This window comes from Loxodonta africana, chromosome 24, assembly GCF_030014295.1.
Source record: "Loxodonta africana isolate mLoxAfr1 chromosome 24, mLoxAfr1.hap2, whole genome shotgun sequence".
Lineage (NCBI taxonomy): Eukaryota > Metazoa > Chordata > Mammalia > Proboscidea > Elephantidae > Loxodonta > Loxodonta africana.
Genome location: NC_087365.1, coordinates 58,295,081 through 58,315,913, shown reverse-complemented (window position 1 = coordinate 58,315,913; position 20,833 = coordinate 58,295,081). Strand labels below are relative to the sequence as shown.

General features: G+C 55.0%; 2 protein-coding genes across 2 annotated transcripts; both read right to left on the bottom strand.

The window, feature by feature from the left end:
- Positions 1-302: 302 nt before the first annotated feature.
- On the bottom strand, positions 303-4,141 carry LOC135228627 (guanine nucleotide-binding protein G(s) subunit alpha isoforms XLas-like). The gene is given in 7 exon segments (XM_064276440.1): positions 303-375; positions 780-792; positions 1,133-1,370; positions 1,372-1,423; positions 1,425-1,558; positions 1,560-1,621; positions 1,825-4,141. Coding segments are annotated over 7 exon segments (2,625 nt in total). The 5' UTR covers positions 3,878-4,141.
- Positions 4,142-15,946: 11,805 nt separating this feature from the next.
- Positions 15,947-16,854, bottom strand: LOC100669226 (neuroendocrine secretory protein 55-like). Its single transcript, XM_003419921.2, has one exon. The coding sequence runs from the start codon at positions 16,688-16,690 to the stop codon at positions 15,947-15,949; it is 744 nt and encodes a 247-aa protein (XP_003419969.1). The 5' UTR covers positions 16,691-16,854.
- Between the last annotated feature and the right edge of the window lie 3,979 nt (positions 16,855-20,833).

Here is a 20,833-nt window from a genome sequence, read left to right as displayed (position 1 = left end):
AAAAACAGGGTCTGGGAGGGGGGATCGGAAGGGTCGGGAAAAACTCAGAGGTAGAAAGAGGGTGGGGGGGGATGGGATGCGTCAGGAAAAAACTCAAACGTAGGAAGAGGGTCTGGGAGGGGGGATGGGATGCGTCAGGGAAAAATTCAAACGTAGGAAGATCTGGGAGGGGGGATGGGAAGGGTCCGGAAAAAACTCAAACGTAGGAAGAGGGTCTGGGAGGGGGGATGGGAAGGCTCCGGAAAAAACTCAGACGTAGGAAGAGGGTCTGGGAGGGGGGATGGGAAGGCTCCGGAAAAAACTCAGACGTAGGAAGAGGGTCTGGGAGGGGGGGATGGGAAGGCTCCGGGAAAAACACAGACGTAGGAAGAGGGTCTGGGAGGGGGGAGGGGGGACGGGGGGAGGTGGGGGGAGAGGAGGGGGAAGGTGGGGGCGCCAAAGGTACTCTTTAGAATGATTATTTCCACTTTAATCATAATTTTAAAAAATATTTTTTGATTCAAAGCCGAGCAGCAGAGGAGCTTACCTTTGAGCCTCTTGGCCCCGAACTAAAGCTGCTTGAAAAATCTCAATTGACGTATTTCACAAATCATATTCAGTTTTACCAGATTTTGTCCATACACGTAAGATACACTAAGAGCATTTTTTTTCCAAATTTCACTTTATTTTAACTGCATTTCAAGCATGTAGCTGGCACTGTACTCCCAGCACATAACCCCCCTCTTTTTAAACCAAGCCCCTGCACCAGTACTCTGTAAAAGTGTAAATGGTTGGCTTACCTCGGGCTCTTCCCTAGGGGGAAAAAAACCATTTTATATTTTTCAAACACAGCCACGCCCACTCCCTTGGCACCAGCCCAGACTCGCCTGCAGCGGCTTAAGTGTGTTTTTTTCTCTTCACCCTCCATCCCCCACCAGGTGAGCTGAGTCCGTGCTGAATGCTGGACCCGGACGCCCCAGATACCTGTGCGTCTGGTTTTTCAACCGTAAAGGCGGGAGGGTTTGGCGAACGAACGAGAAGTGAGGACAACGCTTAGCGCAAAAGGAAAAAAAAGAGAGACATAGAGAAAACAGGTTATGAAAGTCCGCAGACATTGGCCTCCTGCCTCGGGGCCACTGGCCCAACATTTTACCAAGTCGTCCGGCCACCGTGCCTGCTGTATTTCTGCGCTGCACCGCGCCAGCGCACAGGTCCCACCAGGAGTGTGCCAAAACGAAAAGTTTTTGCCCGTGCCCAGGCGCCAAACACAGAAAGCCTGCTCCACAGTACGAGTACACAGTCGGCGGATACTCAGGGTGGGGAGTTGGGGGACACTTGAGCGTATCATGCACAGGCGCACACAGAATACGAACGACAACACACACCAACGACACAAGCTGTCCGAGTCCAAGCAGCCGGGCCAGACGAGGCGGGGCGCACCTTCCCAACGACCTCAGCCACCGCACCCCGGCCACAACGCCGGGGGAGCCCCGGGCCCCTCCCCAGCGGGTCCTGGCTCACCTGAAGCCCCCGCCTGTGCTGCCAACCCCCACCCCCTGGGGCTCCGGGGCTGCTTACTGTGCGGGCGCTGGCTTGTCCAGCTGGAAACGACCCTCAATGTCGCTCTGCGCCACTTTTCTCCCTGGAGGGCATACACTGGGCCACCCAAGACCCCTGGCCCCTCCTGTGCTCCGGGCAAAGTTAGGGCCCCTGGCTGGAACTTCTGGCAGGCGCTCCTGCCTTTGCCCGGGCCCTCCTCAGCCGCGGGCCCTGCGCCCCACCAGGCCGCCCTGCCACCCTCCCGGCCGCCGGCGGCCCTGCTCGGGGGCAGAGCCGCCGCATTACCTAGAAGCAGCAGGCGGTGCGTACGCATGTACCCCATCTTTTCGTCCTGGAGTTGCTTGTCGATGAGCTTGCTGCGTTTCTTCTCCACATGCTTCTGAGCACGTTTCTCCACCGCATCTTTGCGCTTCTGGTACTGCTTCTCCTCCAGAACCATCTTCTTGCCTTTGGAGTCTCGGGCCTCTCTGGACTGGGGGCTCTCAGAACGGCTTCTGAAGCAGCTTCCGAAGGTTTGCACGAAGTTGTGGAACAAGTTGCGGCGGTGCTTCTGGCGGTGGCGGCCGCGCCGGCACTGACCCCAGAAGTAGCAGCTGGGGGTCTCGTCGTCGGACTTAGCTCTTCTGTTGCGCTCGTCGTCGCTGCTGTCGGAGCCTCCGTCGCGGCGGCGGCGGCTGCGGCCGCGCCCAGCCTGGACCCGCCGTGCAGCCGCTCGAGGAGGCACCGGACTAGGAAGATCGGCGACCTGGATCTCCGGGCTGGGGGGTCGGAGGAGCTGCGGCTGGGGGCGGCCTCTGGCTGTGGCTGCGGCGGCAGCAGGGGCTGCGACCTGGCCGGGGGTGCGGGCCCAGGCGGCAGGGGTGGCCCGGACAGCGGTGACAGCTCTAGGGACGGCCCGGGCAGGGGCAGCGGCAGCGCCAGGGGCGGCCCGGATAGTGGCAGGGGTAGCCCTGACAGTGATAGGGGCACCCCGGATAGTGGCAGGGGTAGCCCTGACAGTGATAGGGGCACCCCGGATAGTGGCAGGGGTAGCCTTGACAATGATAGGGGCACCCCGGATAGTGGCAGGGGTAGCCCGGACAGTGATAGGGAGAGCCCGGGCAGCGGTGGCCCCGGCGGCGGCAGGGGCTCGTCGGTCTCCGGCAGAGGGGACTTTGCCTCGTTGGGCGCCGGTGGCTCCAGAGCTTCTTTCCATCTCGGCTGCTGCTCCCTCAACTGGGGGTCTCTCTCTTCCTGCTTGCTTTGCCTCAACTGGGGCTCGCTTTGCCACAACTGGGGCTCGCTTTGCCACAACTGGGGCTCGCTCTGCCACAGCTGGGGCTCGGGAGACCTCAATGGGCGGGCCGTCAAGCGCGACTGGGGGGCTGTCCATGCTGACGGGAGCGTCGTCGACCCCACGGGGGGCGCTGCCAATCTCGACTGGGGATCGGGAGATTTCCATCGGGGGGCTGGTGCCCACGATGCCAGGAAGCGCTCTGGCAGCCTCTCGGGATGGGCTGTCGGGGTCTCCGGGGACCCTGAGCGGGGGAGGGTCCGCGCCGGCAGCGAGGAGGACCGTACCCGGGGCCACGGCTGCTGGGGACTGGCCGCCTCTGTCGGGCTCAGGGCAGGCTGGGGGGCGCTCGGGGGGTGGGCTGTCACCCCCAGAGGCTGCTCCGTCAAAATCAAATGGCATTGCCTCCTCAGGGGGAGGGCTGTAGTCTCCGAAGCCAGGGCTGGTGGCCCCAAGGGCTCGGGGAAGCTCGAGGGATGCACTGGGGACCCCCCTACCTGGGCTTTCCAGAGCAAGGGATCCGAGCTGCAAGGGAGCTGGGCTGACAGCTGCCTGGCCGGGCTGCTCCATCTCAAAGGGCATGGCTTCCTCTGGTGGAGGGCTGTAGGTTGCCAGGTCTGCTCCGGCACCATCGAAGGCTCCAGGCTCCACAGCTGCTGGGGCCGAGGCTCCGAGGCCTGCACCCGACCCAAGCTGGGATCGGGGCTGCTCCAGGATCGGCCAGAAGCCTCCTGAGCTGGGCTCCTCGATCTCGAAAGGCATAGCTTCCTCAGGAGGTGGGCTGGAGCCTCCAAGGCTTCTGTCTTCCTCGATGGACTGCCCGAGGCCCTGGGATGAGGGCCCGGAGACCTGTGGAGGTCCCTGGGCCTGGTAGTCAGCCTCGGTGGGGACGGGCTCACTGACAGACGGTTTGGTCTCCATCTCTTCGGCTGCGCTAGTCCCAGGACTGGGGGCAACTGCCCCTGGGGCCTCCAACGGTGGCTGCTGGGGCTGTTCCCCGAGCTCAAGGGCGGTATCGCGTTGTCCTGACATATTATTGCCGTTGAGGCAGTTGCGCATGCCCATAACACGGTGGCGGCCTCTTATAATAATTTTGGGGCCCCGTAGGACGGAGCACCCAACCGAACTAGGGTGAAAAAAAAAAAATCGAAAAAAATCGAAGTATTACCTTGAGAGTTCTCCAACCTCACTGTCCAACCTCTGTGAGGTCTGGGGGTTCAAGGCCTCGAACCCTAGACCGTGGCAGAAGCAAGTCTATCGCTGTTGGTGGAGCCTTGACCCGTTCTTGGCTACTTCGTATGTCCTCAGGCTGCCACCTGGGTTCCCCCGGTGTCCTGTTCTTGTCCCCTCCTCTGCCCCTGCAGCAGGGCAGCCCCGCCCGCCTGGGTTTGAGGAGCGCGCCGATTCGTTCCGAAAATCCCTCGTAGTACCCTCTCTTTGCCACCAGGGGATGCCTGTCCGAATGCCTGGTCGGCTCCGGTGCCGGCAGGAGCCGCCGGCAGCCCCCGGCTTTGAGTAGGGGGCTGGGGAGCGCAGGTCTCGCAGGGATGTTTTGGCTCCTTCCGCTCCTCTCCCAGACTGGTTTGGAGTCCTTCTCCTCGCCGCTCCCTCAGCCAGAAAGAGAGAGAGCTCGCTCTCCTGCGTTGCAGGACACGTGACGCAAGACGTGGGCCCCGGGCTGGTGGAGCGCAGGAGCTGAAACCCTCCCTCCCGGACCCAACGACTCTTCTCCGGGGGAAGGGGGGGACTGCGGAAAGATTTCGTCACCTCAAGATACCCCTGAACCCCTCTGCCGCAGCCCCCGGCCCCCGCAGCCCAGATCTAGAGCAGCTTTATTTTTTCTAACGCAAGGCTTTGGGCACCGGGGAAGGTGGGCGCCAGTGCGTGGCGATGCGACAGGTGGTCGTGAGCCCACGGCGGGGGCGGGGGGGGGAGGGGGAGGGGGAGGGGGAGGGGGGGAAAGGGGCGGAGGGAAGCGGGGGCAGAGAGGAGGCAAGGGCTAGGGGCTGCCGAGTGCTTGCGCAGTTTGTTTTTAAAACGCCTCAGGGCACTTTTCAGGTTGCTTCTGTTTACTGCGTACTGAGGCTGGCTCTTACTACGCACTTCCATGTCCCCCATCCCCACCACACTCTGAGGGTCTCCGAGGTGGTCTAGGGTGGCGCAGGCAGGCGTCTTGTCCCCCCCCCCGTTTCTGCGTACGGTGATGCAGCAGAATAAGAGGGTCTCGGGTGCGCACCGCTGAAAGCCGATGAAATTTCTCAGGCATCGCCGCCGCGGCAACGACCTAGGGCGCGCAGAGCACAAGAAGACCCCATGGGGTGCAGGCCTCAGAGTTCCACGAATCCTACCGTTCTGGGGATGGGTGAAACAAGATTTGGGTTGGGGTTTAAGGCCAACTTGGGGTGGTCTTAGCCTGGACGATCTTGTGCGCACTGGTTCCAAACCACATCCACTGCGCTGCGTTCGTGGAGGCGCACCGCTCCCTGTCTTAGGTACTGACTGCAGAACAGTTAGCCCCTCCAGCCCCCCTGGGACCCCTCTCCAGCCTCCTACCAGCCCATTTCCTCTCAGTACAGGTCCCCCGGGACGATCACTTTACTTTTACACTGCTAGCGCCCGCTTAGGCGGCACCAAACCTGGCCGCAAACCCAGCAGCGCGAGCTGCGCTCCCGTTGCCAAAGCGCACGATAGGCTCCGTGTCTGCACAGGGCAATACCCATACCATCTGAGTAGGCTCAGCACTGGCACGCGCACTGCCCTGGGTATGGGGTCTGCGCAGGGATTTGAACCCGCGGGGAAAATTGCTACTTGCGGGTCACATAAGACCGTGCCGGCTGGTATCAGAGCAGTTTTGCCGGGAGGTGACAGGGAACGCGAGCCAACTTTAGGCGCAGAGCAGCTGGGCAGTGGGCAGGTGGTCGCCTGGCCTGGGTAACTACGGGAGAGTAATGACCAGGTGATTGGTACGCGGGATGGGCTGCGGCAACAGGGTGCATGCCTGGGATCCCTGTGTCCACGAGGCACGGGCAGGCGAACCACCGCACGGTCCCATCCCGTTAAGTCTAACGCACCTCTCAAAGAGCGAGGGTACCAAAGTCACAGGCATCAGCGCACCCCACTCCTCGCATCCATCCTCCATCAACCGCGTGGCCGCAAAGGCGGAGGAGAAGTTCACAAAATCGGACTCCTGGGTAACGTTTAGGGGTCCTCAAGGGTGCATCTTCTTGGCCCTATGGTTGTACCTACTTCCAGGTGCCATCACTGAACTTTGGTTCAAAGTTTGGCCAACTACCGCCACGTATAATGACTTAACCATTTGGGCAACCACTGAATGGGCCAACTGGGTCCCAACAGCCAACGCACTCCCCCAGCGACCCCGGCGCAGGGTCAACCATTGGGCTGGGGTCACGCCAATCAAGGCTGCCTGGCGAATGAGCAGGGGGCGACGGACCGGAAACCGGATATGAGGGGGAGGTCTAATAGGGGGCGCCGCGTTGGAACGCCCAAAGAAGTTGTGCTGCTGGGATGGCTGGAAGGCGTAGGTTGGTGGGCGGGCATATGGCGGCCAGAACTGAGAAGCCACGAGGCCGCCCGGCGCCGTGGGGTCACTCTCTCTGACACCACAGGTCATAGAAGCTGGGAGGGGAGGTTAGGGGCCCCCAGGTGCCAACCCTTGGTCATCCAGATGGCCGTGGGCGAGTCTAACACAAGAGACCGCAGCTGGGGCAAGACCAGGAGAAAGAAGATTGTCAGGGCCTTGAAGTCGAGGGCCAGGACCCCGACCCTGATACAGAGGCACAGCACAGATGGATAAGGAGTTGAGGCCCCAGGGAGCTGAGAACTGCAAAAGTGCACAAGGTCAGTAGACGTTGGGGTTGGAGTCTCAAGGAGGCCAAGATGGGGACTCCCGAAGGGACCGTTTGCTCTCACTTGGTCTCGCGCTCAGGCTACTCTACCTGGGTTGGTGCAAACTTGAGATCTCTTTATCTTTACCAAGGCGCCTCCCATCAGGAATGGGTACAGGGCCTTTGGTTCACATGCTCATGGGCCTGTAGGACCTCTTTGTTCAACCCTCTTGGGTATCTTGAGTCTTTGCCAGGGGAGCACATACATGGGGGCAGGGAGTGTTAAGGACTGGGCAGATCCCAATCCTTTGTCCTAAAGAGTATAACAACATAAAAATGGAAGAAAAGACCGGCAGTTGGGGAACCTGGTGAGTCTTCATGGGGGAAATGGCATTTCAAGTAGGGCCCCATGGAGAATAACCACCTTAACTGTGAATGAAAGGTGGGAGGATGGGACCTTAGCCTACCATGAACGAAGGATTCAATCAGTGGTAGGAAACACAGGACATGGCCCCGGAATGGCAGCGGGCCATCTTAGCTGGCACTTGGGGTAGCGACAGAGAGAAGGCAGGAAAAATTGGATAGGATTTCTGAGGAAGCCATGGATGATTGGACAAGCACTTTTGAGGCTACTGTGATCAGAAATGGAGAAGACACCGAAAGTTTCTTTTGTGCTGCAAAGGGGAGCTTTGAGCCCAGTTTTAGGAAAAATTGAGGCAGCGTGGAGGATGGTTCTTCTGAAGAGAACAAAGAAGGGAAAGAGGAGTTATGTTCAAAAGAGGCTGCAGCTGGTCATAACCTTTCGTGGAGTGGCCCGTGCGCAGTGAAGGAGGCAGGAAGGGAGAGGGAAGGGACCCAAGAGGGTTCCCAAAGGACCAGGCAGTATCTGTGTTAGAAGGGTACAAGAGGTGGGGGGAGGGGAGGTCAAAGGCTGGCACCTGGATGGGTGGGACCCTAGAGTGAGAGGGAGTTGGGAGGGGCTGGTGTGGTGGCTGAGCCCGTTTAGTGTTAGATATGGCAGCTTTCAAGGAAGGATGGGCAGCCTGCATGGAGGTCTTTATAGCACATTATTTGGCAGGATGGGCCTGAAGTTTAGAAGAGAAAGACCCTAAATTCAAATTGACATTAATCCTTATCGGGAGATGAAATCACTGGATCGGATAAAACTCTCCAGGGGAGGAATGTGTTTGGTGATAGAATCCTGAACAGAACCGTGTTGAAGGCGCTGGGGAGGAACAAATTTGATGGTACAGGAGAGCAGTTAGGGCTGGGGGGGCCCGGGGGAGCTCACCAGAGCGGGGGCTTCAGAGTGGGTCAGCATGTGGAATCTAGATGGGGGGGTCTCAGCTTCTATACTGCTGCCGTCTGGGGCTTGGGAATTCTTCATTGTGGCGACTGTTCTGTGCACTATAGGATGTTGAGCAGCATCCCTGGCGTCTACCCACTAGATGCCAGTAGCATCCCCTTAGTTGCAACAACCAAAAATGTCTGCAGATATTGCCAAATGCTCTGTGGAGGTCGGGGGGAATTGTCCCTGGTTGAGAACCACTGCTGCAGGCTGTGAGAGGACCATTAGGCTTGAGTAGGAATCATCTTAAAGGTAAATTAGGACCAAGGAGAATAAACCCCAGGATCTAACAACCCCACTGCTCCCCTTTCTGTCTGCTCTTGTTTATTTTTGTAGTGACTGCTTACCAGAGTCTGAAAATCCCAAATCACTTGAATGAGTGGGGTTGAGAGTATGACCCCACCACAGATCAGCAGTGGGGCTCAAGGTGAGACCCTGAAAGGTGGCTGGATGTGTGAGGAGCTGACTGACCAGAAAGCTGGGGGGCCTGGCCACAGGGACCTGCAGAGCCCCAGGATGGTAAGAGCTGAGGGGATCAACTGGGGGGTTGATGGGGCCACCTGGATGATCTGGACTGTCCTCCGATGGCAGCCATCTTGCTGGTCAGGAGAAAAACATGGCCTTCACACACAGGCCAGTGGTGGGCGCCAGTGGGCAGCCTCGCCCAGGTCCCAGCCCAGCAAGGGGCGTGGTTTTTAGAATCTGCTGTTAAGATTTTATAATAGTAAAGTACCTTGAACATAAGATTTTTCAATTCTGGGCTGGATTTCCATGAGAGGAAGTGGCAGATACCTGATATAAATGAACAGGAACAAGGAGGGAGAGTCAATTACTAAGGAAGAGGAAGTAGGACAGGCTAGTGGAGGTGCTGGGTAGGATGAAGGGGAAAAGCTGTGTGCCAGGTCTGGGCCCTTTCCCAGAGGGAGGGTGCTGGAGTGAGGGGCTGGAATAGGATAGTGTGTTAGCTCACAGCCCAGGTGCTGACTTCCTGAAAATGGCTTATAGCTGGCTGTTTAGAAATGACAGATGTTTCTACAGTGCATGAGTTAACAAGGGAATGGGAAGCACTACTCACGTGCCCGTTACTCTGCATTTCTCAGGCGACTCAGCCTGTCAGCCAAAGGACCCCGGAACCACAGGGAGCAAATGAACTTTTGGTAAATAAGTAACCTCAAATAGAAAGAACTCGTTTCTTCAGTGTTGATCCTAGAAGTGCCACTTATCACCTGTGGGGAAGAGGCCCACTCCTCCGTGGCCCCAGGCTTCCCAGACAGTCTCCCGGCCATATGGGCACCTCCACAACAGCATACATTGTAGTCAATAAGTGACTATGCTCCTACTTACATCCTGGGATTCTTATTCATTGCCAGAATCACAAGGTACATCCACATTTTAAGTAGCTGCCCGAAACTGTCTGAATTCATCCCTGTAGCCTGGAGACAGCAGAGTAGGAGGGGGTCCCTGGAGAGGGAGGGGAGGTGGGGACGAGGGGAGCAGGGCACAGAAACCAGGAAAAAACAGTCTTTCAGGCATTCGTTCCCCAGGCCCTCCCAGCCTGTGGGCCTCTGCGTGGCCCACTGTGCTGTGAGCTGTCATTCAGTTTCTTTCAAATGAGAAGGCAAAAGCAGAAAGCATAGAATATAGGAAAGAGAATTTAGCCAACTCTTAACTCTCCTAGGCTCCCAGTGACCAATGTTTTCTGAGTGCTGACTGAGTAGCAATAAGACTCTGAAGCTGTGCGATTAATTACTGTTCAATTTAGAGGCACTGCTCCCACCCTTTGCCTTCTAGCTTCTCCATTGCCAGCCTCGGCCAGTGGAGGCAGCAGCAGCCTGCCACTGTGCAGGAGGAGCTGCGTGACCAGGCTGTTGCAGACAAATGCCAGCGACGAGAAAAATGCCTCCAACCGATGAGGCGAGACCCCAGGTTGGGCGCAAAGGCAGGGCTGACGTTAAAAATGGTAGACGCCGTACTTATGGAAATACTTGATGTGCCCAGATTAAAAAGCCTCAGGCTAGAGCCACAAAGGTCAGAGATGCCAGCTGTGAGTTCAGACCCCTCCCTTCAGCCCCTTTCTTGGAAGGGCGGCCATATCCTGCCCCCCCTCAGGTGTCAGTGCCACCTGGTGACCTCTGTTTGCAGATGTGGGTCCAGATTCTTTTCACAGTCACCTGAAGCGGGGTGTGGATTCCAGCTCTGCATCAGCCGATGCTGCAGCAGATGACTTGGGGAAGGTGGCCATTCCAGGAAAGATGGCAGCATAGCACAGTGGGAAGGGGACTGAGGGGGAAAGGAGCAGGGGCTGGGAGGGCCAGAGGGAGTCCCAGAAGATAAATTGGCTTTAGGGAAGCTCTGTTTAGAATTTCTGTAATTCAGGGAAATTCCAGGCACCTCAGGGGCTTCTGGGCATCAGTGTTTGAATTGAAGGGGAATGGTGTATTTCCCCTTCTAGCATAGTCTCAATCACCCAGAGTGAATTTTCCTAATGAAATCTAATTGAGACAACAACATAAACCAGGGCACCCAGAAAGCAGCTCTGGCCTGGGGGGAGGAGAAACCTGTCTTTTTCAGCAAGCTCTCAATCTGTGGCCCTATCCCCTTCTCCGCCACCATCCCCCCCCCCCCCAGCGTAACACCACTCTAGTTCAAGGGCGGGACCTCCAAAAGCAGCCTTTCCCTGAGCCCAAATCCAAGGTTTGGGATTTGAATGCTAAAATAAGATGTGCTAGGTTTTAAATCTTTTCATTTGGCTGAAGCAGTTGAGGTGCTTGCATGAGAAAACTCCACTGTCCCCATGACGTTGACATTTTGGGGAAGAGTCTGTAAGGGATTCTCACAGGTCCCCACCAGTGGCCCTCCAAGGCTAGCACTGGCTGTTGAGAACGCTTCTCCTCATGCTCTGTCCCCCACTCCTCCTGACTCCTTTCCTCCATTACACTGCCCTTCAGATGTCTGAAGACTGCATTGGGTCTACCTGAGGCCTTTTCTCCCAAAACCCCTCTTCCTCCCTTCAGACTTCTCTGTATACCTCTGATATCTCCTGGCTCTGTGTCACCCTTATCTGTAACTATTCCAGAGTGTTCTTTTGTTTGCCTACATGATCCCAGTTTTTCTGTGATTCCCCCAAAACCTTCTCTTCCTTTGGTCTTCTTCAAATTTTCCAGCCTTTGTCCCTCTGCCCCAGAATCTGCCACCACCTACCCTCAGACAGCCATATGCCCTGTTGATTTGTAAGGCACTCACCCTAAAACTAGCCCACAGGCTGTGCCCATGCATGAGACTGGGAAGGCAGCCCCCGCCCCTTCTACCCAGGAGGAGGGAGCTTGTGGGCAGGGTACATGATGTCAATGTTGGCTCCTCTCTGTCCTGCCTCTGCTGGCCGAGAGAGTGCAGTGATGGTGACGGTGGCCCTAGCAGCCCCCCCCAGCATAGGTGCCGGGAGGTATTGGAGAGAAATGTGTGATTTAGAACAAGGTAAACAAACAGTAAAATTCACCTTATGATATGACAGCGTCAGTAATGTTCAGCCCGTCATATGTGCCTACCCAAAAGTTAGAAAACAGAGAGCAAAACAGGAATATGTAATCACTTAATAGAAACCAGTTTAAAGAAAAAAAAAATTGTCTTATTTATCTCATGCATTTGCAATAGGGGCAAAATTGGTTCTAGGGGATTGGGGAAAAATTCTTAGCTATCACAAGGACCCGCAGTCCATAAACAGATATATAAAGTATCTAGATTTTTGGTTTAGATAGTTGTGGTATTAAAATTTCATGGGGAGGGAGTCCATTAAGAAAGAAAGTCCAGAGGAGATCCTTGGGGCGGCGGGGGGAGTGGTAAGGATAAAAAGGTTGAGGGACAGGACTAACTAGCTATGGTCTCTGAGCCATTTTTCTAGGTCTTGCCTAATTAGGACACTTAAGTGTCACCAGACACTTGTGCCCACTGCACCAGGGTCCATTCGCCCCCCCCCCACCCCACCCCAGAGCAGTTCTGTCTCCATGCTACAGTACTTACTACAGTTGTGGTCCCCTCTGCCTACTCCCACTGCGACAAGCCTGTTTTCAATTTTCAGACAGGGAGATGGGGTGGGGCGGGGCGGCGGTGGGGGGGGGAGTGGGAAATGACACAGACATACATAAGACACAGCATTTCTGCTCTGAGGATGAGCCCTTTCTCAGTCCTATCCCTGTTCTTCCTCAGGGAGGCCACAGCGGAATTCTGCATTCTGTAACCTGCCCCCTGAAGCCATTCTTGCTGTCAGTTGAAAAACAGGCAAAAAAAAAAAAACCTTAGAGCAACACACCAATTTCTAAACAGCTGGTGATTTTTATTTGATCAGCTTTGGAATTTTGCCGGGGGGGGGGAGCTCTATTAGTGTTAAAATCATCAATAGAGTCAAATTTGGGAACCCCAGGCTTCTTAAACTATTCAGCCTATACAGATTTGGAGCTTGAAAGGGATAAGAGAACATCTCATTCAGCTGCTTGGTTTTCCATGTGAGGAAACTGAGGCAGGGGTACTAGGTCTGACCCCAGGCCACTGGGCAGGGGCAGGCCTGGAAGAAGCCAGGTTCAGCTCAGCTCTTTTCCTACTAGATGGCCCACTTCTAGGGCGTCGAGATTTTGGGAATATTCTGTCCCTCATTTTGGAACATGGGGATTAAAGACGTAATTTGAGAATCTCGTCCCCTGGCTGGCAGTTATTTTAGAGATGAGCAGCACTTGAGCTGGCGTCTGATCTCACTGGCCTCTGGAAGCTTAATTTGATTTTAGTGATTTGTATTTTGTCATTGGCCACCTATCTGGTAAGAGACCTGCTTTCCCCAACACTGGGGCTTCTGTTCCGTTTGCTCTGGATGGTGCCACAACAATTTAGATGAATAAAACCCCTGTGGATTCATTGAAAAAACCACCTCATTCTCACCAAGTACTTTTAGCTTTCTTCCTCATTAAACCTTCTATCACAGCTGCAGAAATGATGGTCACAGAGCAAAGGGGTGGTAAGCAGTTCCAGGGGGAAAAAGCTAGCGCATTCAAGAAACGTGATCTTAAAAACAGTCCAACGCTTTAAAGTTCCCCATTCTGGAATCCTGATAAACAGAGGTTAAAAGTTATGTTTTCAAAACTTGAGATGTGAAGCTGTGCCAGGTTGTTGACACCACACAATCTTGGAACACTGCTACACAATTCTCCAACGCAGAAACCTTAGTTACCAGAGCACGTTTGCCCATCCGAAAGCAAATTCCTATTAAGGAAGTGATTAACGTAATAAAGGGAAAAATCTAAATATTGGGGCACCTTATAATTTTTAACTGGCTTTATCCCCCTCTCCGCATTTGGAATATCATGAGTGGCTGATAGCTTACGTATTTGGGCAAGTATCAGGTCTGCTTTTTAGAGATTATTTCCTCACTGGGCAATCCCCTAGGTCAAAGGGCGAGAGAGCCCATTCAAATGCTAACCCCAGCTCAGCCAGGGGAGACAAAGGGCCAGGTGGAAGACGCTGGGGAGTTGGGAATGCTTGGAGAACTTGCTAGAAACGCCTCTGGAAAAGGCAGCTGAATACCAGTGCCTCAGCCATAAAGAGGGTTTAGCTTCTGACTAGCAAAATCCCTCTCCTGGGGTGGGTCCTGGGGGTTTGGTGTACTCCCTGTGGCTCTGTGTGTCCCTAAAGGCTTGGCACCTCTGGAAGCAGGCCCCCTGCCCTTTAGGAGGGAGGGTGGGGGAGGGGTGTCGAGTGGGGGAGGGGCGTGCAGGGTAACAGGTTTTCACAATTGGGCTGTAACAAGTACACCTGCTTTGACTCAGTGGTAGTTTTTGAGTCTGAAAGACAGCAAACTTGAGTGTTTCTAGACGCCTCCCCCCCGCCCCCCACCAGAGGGGATCTGGTACTGTGCTTCCAGTAAGTCCCCGTGCAAGCTTCTCTGTGTAAAAAACACACTGAGACTGGGGTGGGCTAGTCACAGAGGTTTTTTTTTTTAACTTGTTTATTTACCCTGCATCAGGGCGGCATGCTAATTTCTCTAATGGAAAACTTTAAGTCTGCAGGAGAACTGGCCCCCCAGTCTCTCCAGTCTGTAAAGATAACCCCACCCTGGCAAAACAAACCCCTAAATCCAACCAAAACCCTGGCTTCTCACTTTTTTGCTGGAGACTTTACTCGGTAATCCGGGGGACACACTAACATTGTTTACAGTCGGAACATTTCAACTCAGTGCTGCATGGCACATAGGCAGTTTCCAGCCAGAGCCCCCCTGCCGATCTCCCGCGGCAGTCAGGACACCAAGACCTTTCCAGCCGCCCGAGGGAAGCCCTTTGATAAGCAACTGCCTGCCCAGTTTTTATTAGTGGGGACCAGAAGGGCACCCGATCACCCTTAGCGGCGCAGTTCCATATCACCAAGTTCTGGGACGCTGCCGCGCCTTTAGCCTGGGAAGGGTCCTGGGAAACTATTTGAAAGTGTTTTTCTTCTAACCGCATCCTTTGCTTAAGAGTGTGAGAACCCGACCTGTTTTTCATTTCAAACCCTCAAAATCGCTTGTTTCCCCCAAAAGCTCAAGCCGGCGCAAAATGAGATACCGCGCGTGCACCAAGAAAAGATCAATTTCCAAATCCGGAGAGGTCTTGCAAGTATGTTTTACTCCTCTGCCTTTTCCCCCAGGATTGGCGAGGGAGCCACGCTTTCTCCGCGGAGGGTTGGGTACCTGCTAGCGGCTGTTTTTGTGCTTGACACCAGCGCACTTTCCCCTCCAGGTTACAGATTCCAAAGTTAGTTCCACCGGAGCCGAAAATGGCCGATGCGCGCTGCCTCCCCTCCCAGAGACTGCCTCAGCCGTCTGCCCCGGCACACTCTCCGCCGACCACCCAAGGACCTGCGACGCATCCAGCACTTTTTCCCCAGCTCGGCGGGTGCCGTGCTCTTTGGGGACGCACGGTAGGGTGCCCTGACTGACGCAAACCCCTGTCCAGCCGGTTCCTTGTTCCTCTTTTTATCCTCCTGCTCACCACCACCTCGTTGGCGTCTTAGCCCCTCTCTCCGGCCACCAGGACCTTGGGCACACTGCCGGGACCTCTCCAGCTAAGCTGCACCCAGCCCCGCCACCTGACCAGCTGCGCCAAAAGGCTGGCGATGCCCCGACGTGGCCAAATCCGCCTCGCCAAGCCCGGTAGCCCGTGGGGGCACCTCCCAAAGCCCCTGTACCTCCTTTGTCTGCTCTCCAAGTACGGGCGGTTCCTGGGGAGAAGTTGGGCTGTAGGGCGCATTGGCAGTTGTGCGCACTCTGAGCGGCCGGCGGGCCCTGGGAGCGCCGGGAGGCGGCCAGGAGTGGCGCGCAGCCGTGAGGGGCACAGGCGCCAAGGTCCGGCTGCCGCAAACATTCCCCAGGAGCCGACGGCATCGGAGTTCTTGCCCAATCCCTGATTACTTTTCGCACATTGCAAGTGTGTCGCTACAACGCGGCTGTTCTCGCTTTGTCAGAGTTTGCGCGCGCACTTCCAAACCACGTTTTAGGTGCCCGCCAAAGCCGACTCTTTGAGACAGGTCTGTTTAGAAGGGAAAAAGTGGGTAAAACAAGTGACTTACCAGTGCCATTTTTGGGTGTGCAGCTCGGAACCTGGGGCGCGCCGGGGATTCGTTGCGCGTCTGTGGCACCAACTCAGAGACCGTAGGCTGTCTCCAGCGGGGCTCCAGAAGCGCCCGCTGTCCGACAAGCCTGTGGCCTCCGGGGCGCCCTGGGGAGATCTGGGGGGCCCTCTCCCTCAACTCCGTAACCCTCGGGATGGCCAGCCGACCCCGCTCCCTTTACGCCTTCCTCCCAACCCATTTTCCTTCTCCCTCCGGTCCTCCCGCCACTTCGCATCGCCCTCGGGCACCCCATTTTAGCGGTGAGAAACCAACCTGGATCAAAGAAAACAAGGAGAATCTGGGGCGCGTCCTCCATTAGTGACGCCGGATGGGGATGGGTCCCCTCTTGGAAGGGGGCTCCGGAGATGGGTCGCGGCGGCTGGACTTCTTGGACTTGGGCTTGCAGCGACGCCGCTGCTTCTTCTGCTCTTCTTTGGGGTCCTCGGGGTCCCGCGGATCCTTTTGCTCGGGCACGGGCACCTCACCCTCGGTGGGGCTCTGGGGCTCCTGAGTGCTGGGCTGCGCGCGACTTGGGGAGGCGTCGGGGCTCCGCAACTTGAGCGCGTTCAGACGCTCGGTGAGAGATTGGCCGAAGGTGGGGCGCTTGGGCACCACCGGGCTGCGCTCGTCCTCGGGCTCGGTCTCCGGCTCAGTGGTTGGGGCGGTCTCGGTCTCGAAGTCGGTCTCGAAGTCGGTCTCGTACTCGATTTCGGACTCGGTCTCGGTCTCCGACTCGTAGTCGAACTCTTCCTCGTACTCGAGGCACTCGATAAGGGACAGGTCGAGCTCACCCTCGTCCTGCTCCTGGTCAGACTCGGGGGGCTCAGGGACCACCTGGGCGGCGGAGCGGTGGTGGGCGTTAAGGAAGCTCCGGCGCTGCTGTTGGGCTGCCGCACGCTGCTGGGCTCGGGCGTTGGAGGTGGCTAGGGCGCGGAGGAGTGCGATGGAGCAGGAGAGCCAGAGGAGCGCGGTGGCGGCCCGGCGGCCGATGGGCGGGCACAGGTCGTTGTAATTGTGGCGAGCTCGGCGCCACTGGTAAGCCCGGGACCTCCGATCCATCCTCAGGCGCACACCGAGAACCGGACCTGCTCTCTGGCTCTGCAGAGAGCGGCTCCGATGCCCGTGGGCTGCTGGAACGGAGAAAGGTGCACCTTCCGAGGTGAGAAGCTGAGTCCGGAGGTCCCAGCCCCACCTCGGCCCTAGGGCAAAAAAGGAAACACCTACCTTCTGGCACTTAAGAACTTTCTAAAACTCTGCGCCTCTCTGAGCCGAAAGAAGGGCTAGGGAAAAGTGAGGAGAAGTCTCCCCTCCTGGGTTCCTCTCGCTAAGTCTGAGACTCAGGAGAGGGCCTCCGTTGTTCCTCTCGCCTGGGAGAGGAAAGAGGAGACTGAGGCGAGGAGAGACTGGCGGGTAGGATAGGCTCAGCAAAGTTGCGCGCCCGGACTTCTGCCGGGCATGTGCAGTACGGAGGCGGGTGGGGGGGGGGCCTCCTCGCCAGAAGTGCGGTGGCGCCGAGTCTGTGGCGCAGACCCTAGTGGGCCGGCAGGTGGCAGGAGGGAACCTTGTTTGAAAGGATTGGGGCTAACCAGGGGCCGGGGCCTGGCGGGAGCCTGGCGGGAGCCAGCGAGAAAGCCAGCGAACTAGCCACAGGTTAGAGTACTTGGGTGTCCAGGCATGGGTCCCCCATGGGGTGCGTCCCCCTCCCCAGTTTCTCCCGGGTGATCAATAAAATAAGCAAAACGCAAAATCGCTCAAAACCAGACAGCAAAATTGCAAGTATTCGGGGGAATGAAAGATCCAGCCCCAGGTATTTTTTGAGGGCTTAATGGTTTTCTGGGTTAATGGTTTGAGAATGGACACCTCTGGCAGCTATGCCTGGTGAAACCACCTTTGGCTGATGTGTTAACACCCGTTGCCATCAAGTAGATTCTGACTCATAGCCACCCTATAGGAGAGAGTAGCACTGCCCCCATAGAGTTTAAGGATTGGCTGGTTGATTCCAACTGACCTTTTGGTTAGCAGCTAAGCTCTTAACCACTGGGCCACCAGGGGTCCTAGATCTGTTATAGTGATTGTAATTAGAGAAGTTTTCAAAGAATTACCACCACCATCCCCTGGATTGGTTAAATTACTTCCTGGACAAATCAGCATTTTCTTCAAGAAGTGCCAGCATAGACCAGGCCATGATAAACCATTGGTTGGTGGGTCACCCTGAGCCCCAGGCCATGATAAACCATTGGTTGGTGGGTCACCCTGAGCCCCCACTGAGAACACGTGCTAGAAGGCAGACTTTTATCAGCTGGAACCACTAGTTAGCAGAAGCCTTTTCTGTAAAACAACCCCCCCCCCCCGCTTCCTCAACTGATAACTTAGTATATACAACCAGTACTCCCGCACCTTTGGGTGGTCAGTTATCAAGGAAACCTCACTGGGTACCCCTTAGAACTATTTCTTAGATAGGCCTTTGACAAAGTTCATTCATTCAACGCATATCTACTCGTGCCTACCATGGGCCAAGCTCTGTCTGGGTAGGGAGGGAGAGTAGTGAACAAAAGCATTAAGAAAAAGATTCTTAGGACTCATCTGCTGTTAATCAGAACATTAACTTACTCAGAACCCCTCCTTGCCCACCAACACTGTCTAATCCAGCTTGAATTCTACGTGAGAAAACTACTGGATCAGTCAGAGCAGTAGGGTTAGGGATAGCTAGACACCACTAGGTCATGTCGTCCAACCCAAAGACTAAAGAGTTGGAGTAAATTAGGACAATCAAAGGAGCTCCCGTGAGTGATCTTTGCTCAGGAAGGGCAGTAGTTGAGGAGCTCTTGGGTTCTACCCGTAATCTGACAGCTGCTTTTGGGTTGTGCGTGTCTTCAGTCTCACCATCCCCTGTTAAAATATGGAATGCACCCTCTGCCATAGCAGCAAGTCCACAGGTGTTACAGCTCAGAGCGGACCCATCTTCCTAGAAACCGTGGAAGGGTCAACAAGGTGCTTGATCAGAGACACAGGTTATGGGTTTGGTTCTTTCCTCTCCTCCTTGAGTCAGTGTGGAGAAACTTAAAGAGGCTCCGCCTCTCATAATTCTTTGACTTGCCATTTTGAGGGTGTCCACCAGGCCATTCCCTCATGGTGGCTGGACGGGCATGCATCTGACTCTGTTACTCAACGTGGTGGAACTGGTCTTCAAACCCTTGCCACTACACCCACATTAAAGTGGGCAAATGTAGAGTTAAGACCTTCCTTCATAAGGGTTTAGTGATTGCTCATGAGGTGTTGAGGTTTTCGTGTCTACATTTTGGCCGTGGAAGTCCTTGCCTATTCCTGACCTGGCTCCTTGACTGTGTCTGTCTTGCATCTGGAGTTCTGCAAGTTATTTTGAAGCATGAAAATACCAGTGATCTAATAAAGTGGGATTGATTTGAGAACCTTCCTAAGAGGACACACTTTTCTCTTTGAGTTGTGTCATACTCTAATGCTTGCCAGAGAAACTGACAGGGTTTTGTTATCACCAGCTCCTGGAGATGCCAGTTATTGGGTGGATTTTATTATAGGACAGCACGCAGGGGTGTTTGAGGCTGTAAATCCACCTTTCAGCCCCAAGTGATGGGGGACGTTTCTGTTCACATCGACCTACCTGCTTTAAGTCTTTTAATTAGTGCAGCCCCACCGAAAGTATATGGAACAGAAAGATGTCATTCAAGTGGATTTTAGGGCACACTGGGGGAAAAAAACCAGGAGGACATGGGTGCTGGTAAATGCCCTTTCAATAGAAATGAATGCCAGCTGTCAGCAGCACAGTGGTTTGTGTTTCTTCAGTGTACATAAGAAAGTACTTCGTTCTCCACACTGAGTGCTTATGCTTGTAATGGAGATGGCAGCACAGAACTGGTTCACTAATACAGATACACCGAGATTGCCTGCATCATTAAAAAATGTGCATTACATAATACAGATTTTTGGACTAGATTCTGCATTAGTAATGTACTCTCTTTGCAAGATGCATCTTAATCAGCAAACGGAGATTTCAAAAAACACTGCATTTGAGAGCTCCGGCCATGTCAAGTTACAGACGCACTTCAGTGTACATTCAGCATAGGCTCCAGGAGGCGCAGGAGGAGTTTTACTGAAATACTGTTCCGTCTCACACTTCGAGCTGAGGTTGAACAAATGGATCTGTGCAGAAAATGCTCTTTAAAATGCATTGCGTGCCTGACTTTAAAAAGTGCTCGCTGCAGAGCGAATTTCACAAAGGGGGCAGGCTGGTGATGAACGGCCTTGGTTGTTAGCAGCTCAGGAACAAGGGCTTTGTCTGTCTGCCTGTAAATAAAGCCTGGTCGTATATCACCATCGGGGCGCTGCAGAGGGAGGCTCCGAAACCTGTTGGACAGGAAAGCACCGTTTCCAGTTCATTACAGTACCATACAGTAAGGTTCTTATTTGAATGAATTGTGAAGAATACTGTCTCCAGACCCTTAAGGGACTGCCACACAGAAGAGGCTTTAAGATTTATGTGAGGTGGCTCCAGAGGGCAAAATTAGAATCCATGGGTGGCAGTTAAAACACGCAGGTTTCAGCCCAGCCCAGGGAAGACTGTTCTAGCAATTAGGACTGAAACGGAATGAGCTGTCAGGAGGTTGTTGGCTGTTTGTCAGAAGTGGTGTTATGTCAAAGGACAGATGACCACATATTGGAGGTGTTTTTTGTGGGACTCATGACCCGGGTAGAGTCAGAGCTTGGTGTCCACCAGAGAGAGAGTCCTTTTCAACTCGGATTCTGATTCCATGAGCGGCACCTGGTGGATGTGGGGAGAGGGAGTTGGGGCTCCACTGTCAGACACAGTCTTCTGACTTGCTTCTATTTTGGAGGTGTTTGAAAGTGCAGGTGGTTTTGGTGACAGGAAGGAATGTTGGGGTGGCAGTTTGGAGACACGGGCAAACAGGTGGATGAGGACAGCCCCGCAACCATTGTGGTGCTTTTGTAAACAGGGCAGGGCTCTGAGGCACTTTGCTCCATGGCTTACTTGTTGAAACAAAGAAATTAGTCAAGTCCATCTATTAATCGCATTGATCCGCTGTGCCTCCCTCCTGGAGTAGAAATTAAAAATGAAATTGGTTACTTAGCAGCCATGTACTGAGTCACTTGTGTGACCAGGACATTGTTCTGGCGTTGCAAGGAGAGCAGAGTCATTGAGGGCAAGCA